The sequence below is a fragment of the Bombina bombina genome, chromosome 4 (genome assembly GCF_027579735.1).
Source record: "Bombina bombina isolate aBomBom1 chromosome 4, aBomBom1.pri, whole genome shotgun sequence".
NCBI classification, from domain to species: domain Eukaryota; kingdom Metazoa; phylum Chordata; class Amphibia; order Anura; family Bombinatoridae; genus Bombina; species Bombina bombina.
Window position 1 is genome coordinate 952,662,800 of NC_069502.1, and position 14,991 is coordinate 952,677,790.

Consider the following 14,991-nt stretch of genomic DNA (forward strand, 5'->3'; position numbering starts at 1 on the left):
CCTCTGGGTGAAGAGACCATTCGCCCGGATGCAACGTTTGGCGACTGAGATAATCCGCTTCCCAATTGTCTACACCTGGGATATGAACCGCAGAGATTAGACAGGAGCTGGATTCCGCCCAAACCAAAATTCGAGATACTTCTTTCATAGCCAGAGGACTGTGAGTCCCTCCTTGATGATTGATGTATGCCACAGTTGTGACATTGTCTGTCTGAAAACAAATGAACGATTCTCTCTTCAGAAGAGGCCAAAACTGAAGAGCTCTGAAAATTGCACGGAGTTCCAAAATATTGATCGGTAATCTCACCTCCTGAGATTCCCAAACTCCTTGTGCCGTCAGAGATCCCCACACAGCTCCCCAACCTGTGAGACTTGCATCTGTTGAAATTACAGTCCAGGTCGGAAGAACAAAAGAAGCCCCCTGAATTAAACGATGGTGATTTGTCCACCACGTTAGAGAGTGTCGAACAATCGGTTTTAAAGATATTAATTGAGATATCTTCGTGTAATCCCTGCACCATTGGTTCAGCATACAGAGCTGAAGAGGTCGCATGTGAAAACGAGCAAAGGGGATCGCGTCCGATGCAGCAGTCATAAGACCTAGAATTTCCATGCATAAGGCTACCGAAGGGAATGATTGTGACTGAAGGTTTCGACAAGCTGTAATCAATTTTAGACGTCTCTTGTCTGTTAAAGACAGAGTCATGGACACTGAATCTATCTGGAAACCCAGAAAGGTTACCCTTGTTTGAGGAATCAAAGAACTTTTTGGTAAATTGATCCTCCAACCATGATCTTGAAGAAACAACACAAGTCGATTCGTATGAGACTCTGCTAAATGTAAAGACGGAGCAAGTACCAAGATATCGTCCAAATAAGGAAATACCACAATACCCTGTTCTCTGATTACAGACAGAAGGGCACCGAGAATCTTTGTGAAAATTCTTGGAGCTGTAGCAAGGCCAAACGGTAGAGCCACAAATTGGTAATGCTTGTCTAGAAAAGAGAATCTCAGGAACTGATAATGATCTGGATGAATCGGAATATGCAGATATGCATCCTGTAAATCTATTGTGGACATATAATTCCCTTGCTGAACAAAAGGCAATATAGTCCTTACAGTTACCATCTTGAACGTTGGTATCCTTACATAACGATTCAATAATTTTAGATCCAGAACCGGTCTGAAGGAATTCTCCTTCTTTGGTACAATGAAGAGATTTGAATAAAACCCCATCCCCTGTTCCGGAACTGGAACTGACATAATTACTCCAGCCAACTCTAGATCTGAAACATAATTCAGAAATGCTTGAGCTTTCACTGGATTTACTGGGACATGGGAAAGAAAAAATCTCTTTGCAGGAGGTCTCATCTTGAAACCAATTCTGTACCCTTCTGAAACAATGTTCTGAATCCAAAGATTGTGAACAGATTTGATCCAAATTTCTTTGAAAAAACGTAACCTGCCCCCTACCAGCTGAACTGGAATGAGGGCCGTACCTTCATGTGAACTTAGAAGCAGGCTTTGCCTTTCTAGCAGGCTTGGATTTATTCCAGACTGGAGATGGTTTCCAACCTGAAACTGCTCCTGAGGACGAAGGATCAGGCTTTTGTTCTTTGTTGAAACGAAAGGAACGAAAACGATTGTTAGCCCTGTTTTTACCTTTAGACTTTTTATCCTGTGGTAAAAAAGTTCCTTTCCCACCAGTAACAGTTGAAATAATAGAATCCAACTGAGAACCAAATAATTTGTTTCCCTGGAAAGAAATGGAAAGTAGAGTTGATTTAGAAGCCATATCAGCATTCCAAGTCTTAAGCCATAAAGCTCTTCTGGCTAAGATAGCCAGAGACATAAATCTAACATCAACTCTAATAATATCAAAAATGGCATCACAGATGAAATTATTAGCATGCTGGAGAAGAATAATAATATCATGAGAATCACGATTTGTTACTTGTTGCGCTAGAGTTTCCAACCAAAAAGTTGAAGCTGCAGCAACATCAGCCAATGATATAGCAGGTCTAAGAAGATTACCTGAACATAGATAAGCTTTTCTTAGAAAAGATTCAATTTTTCTATCTAAAGGATCCTTAAACGAGGTACCATCTGACGTAGGAATGGTAGTACGTTTAGCAAGGGTAGAAATAGCCCCATCAACTTTAGGGATTTTGTCCCAAAATTCTAACCTGTCAGGCGGAACAGGATATAATTGCTTAAAACGTTTAGAAGGAGTAAATGAATTACCCAATTTATCCCATTCCTTAGCAATTACTGCAGAAATAGCATTAGGAACAGGAAAGACTTCTGAAATAACCGCAGGAGCTTTAAAAACCTTATCCAAACGTATAGAATTAGTATCAAGAGGACTAGAATCCTCTATTTCTAAAGCAATTAGTACTTCTTTAAGTAAAGAGCGAATAAATTCCATCTTAAATAAATATGAAGATTTATCAGCATCAATCTCTGAGACAGAATCCTCTGAACTAGAAGAGTCCAAAGAATCAGAATGATGGTGTTCATTTAAAAATTCATCTGTAGAGAGAGAAGATTTAAAAGACTTTTTACGTTTACTAGAAGGAGAAATAACAGACAAAGCCTTCTTTATGGATTCAGAAACAAAATCTCTTATGTTATCAGGAACATTCTGCACCTTAGATGTTGAGGGAACTGCAACAGGCAATGGTACATCACTAAAGGAAATATTATCTGCTTTAACAAGTTTGTCATGACAATTATTACAAACAACAGCTGGAGAAATAGCTACCAAAAGTTTACAGCAGATACACTTAGCTTTGGTAGATCCAGCAGGCAGTGGTTTTCCTGTAGTATCTTCTGGCTCAGATGCAACGTGAGACATCTTGCAATATGTAAGAGAAAAAACAACATATAAAGCAAAATAAATCAAATTCCTTATAAGACAGTTTCAGGAATGGGAAAAAAAATGCCAAACATCAAGCTTCTAGCAACCAGAAGCAAATAAAAATGAGACTGAAATAATGTGGAGACAAAAGCGACGCCCATATTTTTTGGCGCCAAATAAGACGCCCACATTATTTGGCGCCTAAATGCTTTTGGCGCCAAAAATGACGCCACATCCGGAACGCCGACATTTTTGGCGCAAAATAACGTCAAAAAAATGACGCAACTTCCGGCGACACGTATGACGCCGGAAACGGAAATGAATTTTTGCGCCAAAAAAATCCGCGCCAAAAATGACGCAATAAAATGAAGCATTTTCAGCCCCCGCGAGCCTAACAGCCCACAGGGAAAAAAGTCAAATTTTTGAGGTAAGACAAAATATGATAATTTAAAGCATAATCCCAAATATGAAACTGACTGTCTGGAAATAAGGAAAGTTGAACATTCTGAGACAAGGCAAATAAATGTTTGAATACATATATTTAGAACTTTATAAAATAAAGTGCCCAACCATAGCTTAGAGTGTCACAGAAAATAAGACTTACTTACCCCAGGACACTCATCTACATGTTTGTAGAAAGCCAAACCAGTACTGAAACGAGAATCAGTAGAGGAAATGGTAAATATAAGAGTATATCGTCGATCTGAAAAGGGAGGTAAGAGATGAATCTCTACGACCGATAACAGAGAACCTTATGAAATAGACCCCGTAGAAGGAGATCACTGCATTCAATAGGCAATACTCTCCTCACATCCCTCTGACATTCACTGCACGCTGAGAGGAAAACCGGGCTCCAACTTGCTGCGGAGCGCATATCAACGTAGAATCTAGCACAAACTTACTTCACCACCTCCCTTGGAGGCAAAGTTTGTAAAACTGATTTGTGGGTGTGGTGAGGGGTGTATTTATAGGCATTTTAAGGTTTGGGAAACTTTGCCCCTCCTGGTAGGAATGTATATCCCATACGTCACTAGCTCATGGACTCTTGTTAATTACATGAAAGAAATGTATTATAAAGTGATTTGTAAAATGCTGATTATTGTATGCAACCGTTGTAGTTTCAAAAGGATTATGCTAGCCCCTATGTTAATATTATAAAGGGGTTAAGCCATTATGTATTATATCACATGTTGCAACAAAAAATAACAGCATGGGGTTATTAGTTTGACAGAGAAAGTCTCTGGATATATTGGTATATGGTCTGGGAGGTCAGTGCTGGTCCTGCTGTATACCACTGATTATATTCAACTAGCGTATGTTTTGTAACATATGTTGTAAGGTAAGGCTAAGATTGATGGAAAAAAGTACTGCAGCATCTATTATTGACTTGAAACAATAGTTATATTCTTTATTACAATTCAGTAACAAGAAGATTACTTTTCAGCTGTGTTAATGGCTTGCATATTGCTACTAATATATCAGGTTGAGTAGTGTTACCACTGTGATATTAATTTGGTTATAAAAAATGGTCTTAGTATGGCGGTAGTAACACAACTTGCTTAATCCAACAGATTATTATTAAGATAAATGCTTAAAAATATATCTTAAAGACCAACAGTTTAACAATATTTCCTACAGAGCCGGTAGCACAATTCGCCAACCAGCTGTGAAACTGTATTTTAATCAATACAGCTGATATATTAGACTAGGTGATGTTATTTTTAGAAATCTGATATTAAATATAAAATTACACCTTTTCCACAAAAACTGAATCAGCTAGGGGTAGCGTAGCTCGCTTACCCAAGTGATATATTTTTAAAAGGTAATTATTTGAATATATCTAAAAGCCCTAAGGCTCAGAGTAATTATAGAAGAATAAAGCTATAGTTAACTATTGTTAACATTTAAACAACCAAAGTGGAGCAAATTAAAAAAGAAACGAACTCCCCCTTAGAATTATGTCCCACAATTTCCCATTGCTTTAAAGCCACCACTGCTCTTCTGAAGAGACTGATATGGACTACGGCTACACCATAGTACAAAGCAGCACAATCTTGCACTACTTAAAAAATAATAAAATCTTGCTTGAAGAATCTTTTACTAACACCTAACTTTACCACTTCCTTGCTCTAACATAGGCAAAGAGAATGACTGGGGAAGGGAGGTGATATTTGACAGCTTTGCTGTGGTGCTCTTTGCCGCCTCCTGCTGGGCAGTAGTGATATTCCCAATAGTAATTAGATGATCCATGGACTCATTGTGTCATTAGAAAGAAAAGAAGATATTTTACCTCACAATTTCCTCAGCTCAGCAGAGTAAGTTCTGTGTAAAAAAATATACTTCAGCTGTTGCTCAGCAACAGGTAAAAAAAAAAAAAAAAAAAATTAAGAAATGAACAGCAGCCAATCAGCATCAGCAGTGCTGAGGTCATGAACTCTTTTACTGTGATCTCATGAGATTTCATTTAACTCTCATGAGATTCCATAGTAAAACTTAATTAAACTGAATAGGGAAATAAGATAAGTGTGCACGTAAGCTCACTCCCTTAGCTGTCCCGGGACAGACATACTGATTTGCTGCTTAGAAGTTCTTTACAATGGGATGTGGCTATCGAGGAATTTTTGAGGTAAAATACCTTACTTTTTTACATAGAGATATTCAGGTGATATTTTCTAGTCAGCTTTTTACAGCTATGCTGCATCACTTTCAAGTGTTTCAACATTTGGGTATCATGGCCCTTTAACAAGTGACATTTTGAAACTGGTTTACCATTGGACACTTCATCTATACTTCAATTTAAACAAAATTTAACCTGAACTAAACATCACCAAAGCGTAACAATATATTGTCTTTGCCAGACATTTTGCACTGATTGTCTAAAATTGAAGCTTTTGAAATGGTATGTCCCAGGACATACTTGAAAACGAGAGAAATCTCAATGTATCCTTCCTGGTAAAATATTTTATAAATAAATAAATAAATGTTGGTCTGTTGGTATACAAATAACCGAAGAAGCAGGCTTCCCAGACTAACATTTTCTCAACAAATAATTTGTACCGTGTGCATTTTATAGGAAATAATAAATGGACCCTTCATTAAAGAATCCAATCTAACAATCTAATGTTTCCCAGAAAAAGGGCGTTTGTTATTTATTCTTAGTTAAAGGCAAAAAAAAATAATCAAGTTCTTCTCATTGGTGACTATAGTGATTAAAAGGGACACCTTTATTTATACGAAATATATATGAAATGTTTAAGTATAATAAAACTACATATATTTTTATTATTTATGTTAATTTTGACCCCTTTTCATGCAATTTAGCCAAGATTGGCTCCTACAAATAAGGCAAATGGAAAAATGTTAAGACTTGCCCAACAATGAACAACAGAAAAGTGCTGTAATTACAAGTTGTTTACAGTCCCTTTAAAGGGACATTCTACTGAAAATAAAAAAAAATACATTATTTAATGAATTAGAGTACATAATTTTTTGCTTCACAAAAATGGCCCTTTAATATAAGTATTTTGCAATAAAAGAATCAAACACTGTAAACAATGAAAAAAGTTTAGGGCAATAAAAATATGGGTTATAGGTTTCCCAGGATTTACTGTAGATCAAAATGTATAATTATTTGTGTGGTGTCATAACTGGTAATAGATTTTCTAAAACACAGGCCTATTTCATGTAAGAAATACAGCCCCCCCCCCCCCCCCCGATACATCTTTTGGCCAAGTCTAAGGATACTCCCATATAGCCTTTAAATGGCATATAACAGACCACACCATAGTGAATTGTGCATAAAGGGTTTGAACCAGTAACCATTCACTATCTCCCTCATCTTTTCCTCCTCCTGCTGAAAGATGGCTAATCTTGGATAGAGAGACAAAGCAAACAGCAAACAGACAATTTGGCAACGTATTCATACTATTCAATGTGATTCTTATATTTAGTTATTGGTGTTGCCCATATTGGTTTATTATAGCTAGAGATGTCCTGTAAAAATTGGACTATTTGAGATATATATATTTTATTAAGTTTATTTTCTGTCTAATTTTGGTGAGTTACTTTCAATAAAAGTGTGGTTATTTATTTTAATGGCTTGTAGTTTTTCATTTTAGAGTAATTAAATTCATTAAAAAGTCTAATATTATTAATACAATTATAGAAAAAACCTATTTTAAAATCATTTGGGAAAAAGGTCATTTTCGGTTTCGGTTTTCGGCCAAGGGCATCCTGAATTTTCGGTTTCGGTCCAGAATTTTCATTTCGGTGCATCCCTAATATATATATATATATATATATATATATATATATATATATATATATATATACTGTGTATATATATATATATACACACATATATACATATATACATACACATACTGTATATATACCCCTGTATATATTCATCTTATCTCAACATATAATTTAGCTCCTAATAAACTATTTCCAATAATGGAGGACCTTTCAGTGTTTATTTCACTCAGTCGTAATGGTTTAGTAGCTTTTACTATAAAAATTATATTAAATTATATTTGATAAAAATACATCAGATTTAGAACCACAATTTAGAGATCTTTAAAAATGTTTTACTGAATATATGTTGAAGAAATAAAAGGATTTCTAAATATAATCACCTAGCCAGCTGTACAAGCAGAACCACCAAAGAGCGGACCCCATCTCCCATTAAAGTGTTCAATTTTAGCTCCTCATAGGTCAGATGAAGAACATAGAAAATTGCAGGTATGTGGCTGAAAAGAAGTGCTGTGGAGTCCAAATTTTGGACATACTGAATATCATCATTTGGTAGTGGAACTTCCAAAGGATCCAACTTCAAAGCTTTCGCTAAAAAGTGATTCTCAACATTTCGATGATAGTCTGAATGTATAAGATACTCCCAGTCCTAAAAGGAAGAATCAACAAAGTAAAGCCAAGGGATATCTAGCAGGGAGAATTTAATTTTATATATATATATATATATATATATATATATATATATATATATATATATATATATATATATATATATATAAAATCACAAAATGTACAGTGTCAGCATATAAAAGCAAACTCCAGAAAAAAATAGTACATTGATAAAATAAGATGTGGAAGTACAGAGTAATAAATCTCTAATCATTATAAAAGGTAAAGCCTTACTAACATTTGAAAAAATTAAATACCTCTTCTGATCCTGTCTCAGACGGACGGGCTTTCTTAGGAGCAATCACTGGAGACAGAGATCCCTCAAAGTCAAGCTTAAAAACAAAGCAAAAACATAATTTATGTAAGAACTTACCTGATAAATTCATTAATTTCATAGTGGCAAGAGTCCATGAGCTAGTGACGTATGGGATATACATTCCTACCAGGAGGGGGCAAAGTTTATCAAACCTCAAAAAGCCTATAAATACACCTACCACCACACAAATACTTCAGTTTTAACGTATAGCCAAGTAGTGAGGTGTAAAAAGGCATACAAAAAGAGAGGAACTGGAAAAAATAATGTGCTTTTATACAAAAAAAATCATAACCACCAAAAAAAGGGTGTGTCTCATGGACTCTTACCACTATGAAAGAAATTAATATATCAGGTAAGTTCTTACATAAATTATGTTTTCTTTCATGTAATTGGCAAGAGTCCATGAGCTAGTGACGTATGGGATAAAATACCCAAGATTTGGAAATCCACAGTGTCACTAGAGAGGGAGGGAAAAAATAAAAACAGCTACTTCCGCTGAAAAAATTAAATCCAAATAATAATTAAGTTTTCTTAAATTTCAAAAAACTCAAATCATAGGCAAAGAGAATCAAACTGAAACAGCTGCCTGAAGAACTTTTCTACCAAAGACTGCTTCTGAAGAAGCAAATATACGTAAAAAAAAAAAGGTAAAATTTAGTAAATGTATGCAAAGAAGACCAAGTTGCTGCTTTGCAAATCTGATCAACTGAAGCTCCATTCTTGAAAGCCCAAGAAGTGGCAACTGATCTAGCAGAATGAGCAGCAATTCTCTGAGGCGGAGACAGTCCTGCCTCCAAATAAGCCTTGTGAATCAAAAGTTTCAACCAAGATGCCAAAGAAATGGCAGAGGCTTTCCGACCTTTCCTGGAACCAGAGAAAATAACAAATAGACTAGAAGACTTTCTGAAATCCTTAGAAACTTCAACATAGTATTTCAAAGCTCTTACCACATCCAAAGAATGTAGAGATCTCTAAAGAGAATTCTTAGGATTAGGACACAAGGAAGGAACAACAATTTCCATACTAATGTTGTTAGAATTCACAGCCTTAGGCAAAAATTTAAATGAAGTCCGTAAAACCGCTTTATCTTGATGAAATATCAGATAAGGAGACTCACAAGAGAGCAGACAACTCAAACTCTTCTAGCAGAAGAGATAGCCAAAATAAATAACAAGAAAGTAGTTTAATATCCAAAGAATGCATATGATCAAAAGGAGGAGCCTGCTAATTCTTAAAACCAAAATTAAGACTCCAAGGAGGAGAAATAGACTTCATAACAGGTTTGATACGAACCAAAGCCTAAACAAAACTGTGAATATCAGGAAGTTTAGCAATCTTTCTATGAAATAAGGCAGAAAGAGCAGAGTATTGTCCCTTCAAAGTATTTGCAGACAAACCCTTATCCCCCAACGCAGAAAATGCAGCATGTCTGCAGAAAGAACAGGACACATGCAGGAACTGTTACTGCTTTAACTTTTCAGCTCTGCGTCACATCAGGGCTTTTCTCTTGAAACAGCTGTGTTCTGGCTGCACTGTGCAAGTTTTCCTTAACACAGTACATTCACAGCAAAGTGCTGTTTGAAGTGAACAGTGAAATATCCAGGAGAGCAGCAAAGCAGCAGAGCATTGATTGTTGACTGGTTCCCAGATTTTTTCAAGCCCGCCACCTAGCCTTTCCCAGACTGCAAAGCCTTTTTTTCTGAATGTAAAACATTCTTATGAGCAATACATCTTTTTTATTACAACATTTCTATGTTAGACTAAGAGAAAATGAAACCAATGTATTCAAGAGACTTTTTACAATGTATTTGTTTGTCTGCAGCTAATTTGCAATCCAATATTCAACTGCTGCAATATATTATAAAACTTTTAAAATTACTTTATTCTCTAGTTAATCAACACACTGAAGTTGAACTGCTTTAGTGTGATTGCCCAATTTAAAATTTTTCACTAAAACAATCTCAGAAAGTCAAAAAAGTTCTGCCTCTGGGCCCTTATCCAAACCATCCTGAATAAACTGTAAAATGCGAGGAATTCTAAAAGAATGCCAAGAAAAATTATGAGAGGAGCACCATGAAAAATAGGTTTTCCAAACCCGATAATAAATCTTCCTCTAAACAGACTTACAAGCCTGTAACATAGTGTCAATTACTGAGTCAGAGAAACCTCTATGACTAAAAACTAAGCGTTCAATTTCCATACCTTCAAATTTAGAGATTTGAGATCCTGATGGAAAAACGGCCCTTGAGACAGAAGGTCTGGCCTTAAAGGAAGTGGCCAAGGCTGGCAACTGGACATCCGGACAAGAGCCGCATACCAGAACCTGTGAGGCCTTGCAAGTGCTATCACAAACACATGAGATTGTTCCATTATGATCTTGGAAATCACCCTTGGGAGAAGAACTAGAGGTGGAAAAATGTAAGCAGGTTGGTAAAACCAGGGAACTGCTAATGCATCCACCATCAGATCTATTTCTGGAAGACCCCACATCTGTACAATCTGCTGAAACATCTGGATGGAGAGACCACTCCCCTGGATGCAAAGTCTGACGACTGAGATAATCCGCTTCCCAATTGTCTACACCTGGAATATAAATCGAGAAATTAGACAAGAGTTGGACTCCGCCCAAGAAAGTATCCAAGATACTTCCTTCATTGCTAAAAAAAACTGAGTCCCTCCTTGATGATTGACATATGCCACAGTTGTGATATTGTCTTTCTGAAAACGAATGAAAAGTTCTCTCTTTAATAGAGGCCAAGCCTGAAGAGCTCTGAAGATAGCACGGAAATCTAAGATGTCGATTGGTAACCTCGCTTTTTGAGGATTCCAAACTCCTTGTGCTGTCAGAGACCACCAGACAGCTCCCCAACCTGTAAGACTTGCATCTGTTGAGATCACAGTCCAAGAAGGACAAACAAGAGAGGACCCTTTAATAATCCGATGAAGGTCCAACCACCAAGACAGAGAGTTGAATGTTGGGATTTAAGTATATCAATTGTGATATCAGAGTATAATCCCTGCACCATTGATTCAGCATGCAAAGCTGCAGAGGTCTCATATGAAGACGAGCAAAAGGGGTTGCGTCCGATACTGCAGTCATAAGACCTAAAACTTCCATGCACATAGCCACTGAAGGGAATGATCGAGACTGAAGGTTTAGACAAGCTAAAACCAATTTCATTTGCCTCTTGTCTGTTAAAAGACAGAGTCATGGACACTGAATCTATCTGGAAACCTAAAAAGGTGACCTTTATTTGAGGAATCAAGAAACTCTTTAGTAAATTGATCCTCCAACCATGCCTTTGAAGAAACCACACTAGTTGTTTTGTGTGAGATTCTGCTAAATGAAAAGACTGAGCTAGTTCCAAGATATCACCCAAATAAGGAAACTCCGCAATACCCTGCTCTCTGATTACAGATAGAAGGGCACCGACAACCTTTCAAAAAGATTCTTGGAGCTGTTGCTAGGCCAAATGGAAGAGCGATAAACTGGTAAATGCTTGTCTAGAAAAGAGAATCTCAGAAACTGATAGTGGTCTGGATGAATTGGAATATGAAGATAAGCATCCCTGTAGTCTATTGTGGACATAAAATGCCCTTGCTGAACAAAAGGCAGAGTAGTCCTTATAGTCACCATCTTGAAACAAAACGATTTAAAAGTTTCAGATCCAGAACTGGTCTGAAAGAATTCTCTCTTTGGGACAATGAATAGATTTGAATAAAACCCCAAACCCTGTTCCTGTAGAGGAACTGGAATAATTACTCCTGAAAGCTCTAGATCTGAAACACATTTCAGAAAATCCTGAACTTTCACAAGATTTGTTGGAGCATGAGAAAGAATTTTCCCATGGGAGGCCTTATTCTAAAACCTAATTGATACCCTTGAGACACAATATTCTGAATCCACTGATTTTGAACAGAACCTGACCAATTTTCCTGAAACAATTTCAATATGCCCCCCACCAGCTGAACTGGATTGAGCACCTTCATGCAGTCCTGGGGGCTGGATTTGGTCATTTCTAAGGCTTGGTTTTATTCCAATTTGAAGATGGTTTCCAATTGGAACCAGAGGCCTTAGGGGAAGGAGTAGACTTTTGTTCCTTATTCTGACGAAAGGAACGAAAATGATTAGGAGCCTTAAATCTACCCTTAGACTTTTTATCTTGAGGTAAAAAAACTCCCTTCCCTCCAATAATAGTGGAAATAATAGAATCCAATTGAGAACCAAATAAATTCTTACCCTGGAAAGATAGAGATAGTAATCTAGATTTAGACACCATGTCAGCATTTCAAGATTTAAGCTATAAAGCTCTCCTGGCTAAAATAGCTAAAGACATAGATTTAACATTGATTTTAATAATGTCAAATATAGCATCACAAATGAAATGATTAGCATGTTGAAGCAGAAGAATAAATGTTGGACTAATCATGATCTGATACCAACCGGGCTAAACTGTACAACCAAAAAGTTGAAGCAGCAGCCACATCAGCCATAGAAATAGCAGGTCTAAGAAAATAGCCAGAATGTAAATATGCTCTTCTAAGATAAAATTCAATCTTCCTATCTAAAGGTTCCTTAAAAGAAGTACTATCTTCCATAGGAATAGTAGTACATTTGACAAGAGTAGAAATAGCCCCATCAACCTTAGGAACTTTTCCCCAAAACTCTAAATTAGCCACAGGTAAAGGATACGACTTCTTAAACCTAGAAGAAGGATTGAAAGAAGAACCAGACTTAGACCGTTCTTTAGTAATCATATCAGAAACAGCATCTGGAACAGGAAAAACCTCAGGTGCAACCTTAGGAGGTTTAAAAACAGTATTTAAACGTTTACTGGCTTTATTATCAAGAGGACTAGACTCTTCAATACCAAAAGTAACCAGAACTTCCTTTAATAAAGAACAAATATAATCAACCTTAAACAGATAGGAAGATTTGTCAATTTCAGAATCTGAATCAGGATCTTCTGAACCAGAAGATAACCTTATCAGCAGAGGACATTTCTGTATGCTGTCGGTCAATACAAATTTTATCAGAATTATGAGAAGTTTTTGAAAGACCTTTTACGTTTATTTGAAGGTGGAATAGCAGACATAGTCTTATCTATAGCTGCAGCAATATAATTCTTTACATCTGCAGGAATATCAGGTACATTAGACGTTGAAAGAACAACAAACGATGTATTAGTACTAATAGAAACATTATCAGCATGCAAAAGCTTATCATGACAGATGCCACATAATTGGGCTGAAGAAATAACATCAGTTAATTTACAACAGACACACTTAGCTTTGGTAGAACTGTGTTCATGCAGCATGATTTGTACAGCAACATCAGAGGCAGGATCAGATTGAGACATCTTGCAAAATGTAAAAAGAAAAAAAACATTGAAACAAAATATCCAAATTTCCTCATAGCAGTTTCAGGAATGGGAAAAAATGCTTACGCTAAAGTAAGATGCAAACAAATAAGCATCATAGCTCTTAATATGAAGAGAAACAGAAGCATTAAAGGAAGAGGGGTAATATACAAAAAAGATTTTTGGCGCCAAGTATAACGCATGACGCAAAAAGGAAGTCAAAGATAACATCAGGAAATGACGCAACTAGCGTCCTAACAAGCGTGACTTCGTGCCCAAACAACTCACGTCCACAAAGACACAGGAAATGACTAAACTTATGTCATCTTAGACACAATTTTACGCCAAAAATTACGCCATAAAAAACGGCATTTTGTGTACCCACAAGCTTAATTTGCCCGCAAAAATTTGGAAAACAAAGTCAAATTGAAAGAATCTGGAAACCCAGGTAAGAATTTTTTTTTAAAATAATCTTCACAAAACAAATTCCATACTGAAACTGATAGTCTGCAGAAAAGGGAAATATACATAGACCTGACTCTTTGCAAATATAAGCAAATACATATATTTAAAACTTTATAACAAAGCGCCAAACATAGATGTGTCTCAAAAAACATAGTGTCTCAAAAAAATTATACATACTTATCGGAAGACACACATCCACATATAGCAGACAGCCAAACCAATACTGAAAAAACAGAATTTATGCTTACCTGATAAATTACTTTCTCTTGTGGTGTATCCAGTCCACGGATTCATCCTTTACTTGTGGGATATTCTCCTTCCCTACAGGAAGTGGCAAAGAGAGCACACAGCAGAGCTGTCCATATAGCTCCCCCTCTAGCTCCACCCCCCAGTCATTCGACCAAAGGTTAGGAAGAAAAAGGAGAAACCATAGGGTGCAGTGGTGACATAGGGTGCAGTGGTAAATTTTTACCTGACTTAATTGCCAGGGCGGGCCGTGGACTGGATACACCACAAGAGAAAGTAATTTATCAGGTTAGCATAAATTCTGTTTTCTCTTGTAAGGTGTATCCAGTCCACGGATTCCTCCTTTACTTGTAGGATACCAATACCAAAGCTTTAGGACACGGATGAAGGGAGGGAACAAGACAGGTACCTTAAACGGAAGGCACCACTGCTTGCAAAACCTTTCTCCCAAAAAAAGCCTCCGAAGAAGCAAAAGTATAGAATTTGTAAAATTTTGAAAAAACATAATTTATGCTTACCTGATAAATTTATTTCTCTTGTAGTGTGTTCAGTCCACGGGTCATCCATTACTTATGGGATATATTCTCCTTCCCAAGAGGATCACCCAAGCAGAGCTGCTATATAGCTCCTCCCCTCACATGTCATATCCAGTCATTCGACCGAAACAAGACAAGAAAGGAGAAACTATAGGGTGCAGTGGTGACTGGAGTTTCAATTAAAATTTAGATCTGCCTCAAAAAAGACAGGGCGGGCCGTGGACTGAACAAACTACAAGAGAAATAAATTTATCAGGTAAGCATAAATTATGTTTTCTCTTGTT

At 36.6% G+C, this 14,991-nt stretch overlaps 1 protein-coding gene across 1 annotated transcript in view; it reads right to left on the reverse strand.

Moving 5' to 3' along the window:
* Positions 1-14,991, reverse strand: part of ANAPC1 (anaphase promoting complex subunit 1) — a 592,717-nt gene that overhangs the window by 492,003 nt on the left and 85,723 nt on the right. Inside the window, exons 18-19 of the mRNA XM_053712607.1 lie at positions 8,042-8,116; positions 7,499-7,764 (exon numbers count right to left, since the gene is read on the reverse strand). Of these exons, the coding sequence (XP_053568582.1) occupies positions 7,499-7,764; positions 8,042-8,116 (341 nt within the window). The remainder of the gene's footprint in view (positions 1-7,498; positions 7,765-8,041; positions 8,117-14,991) is intronic.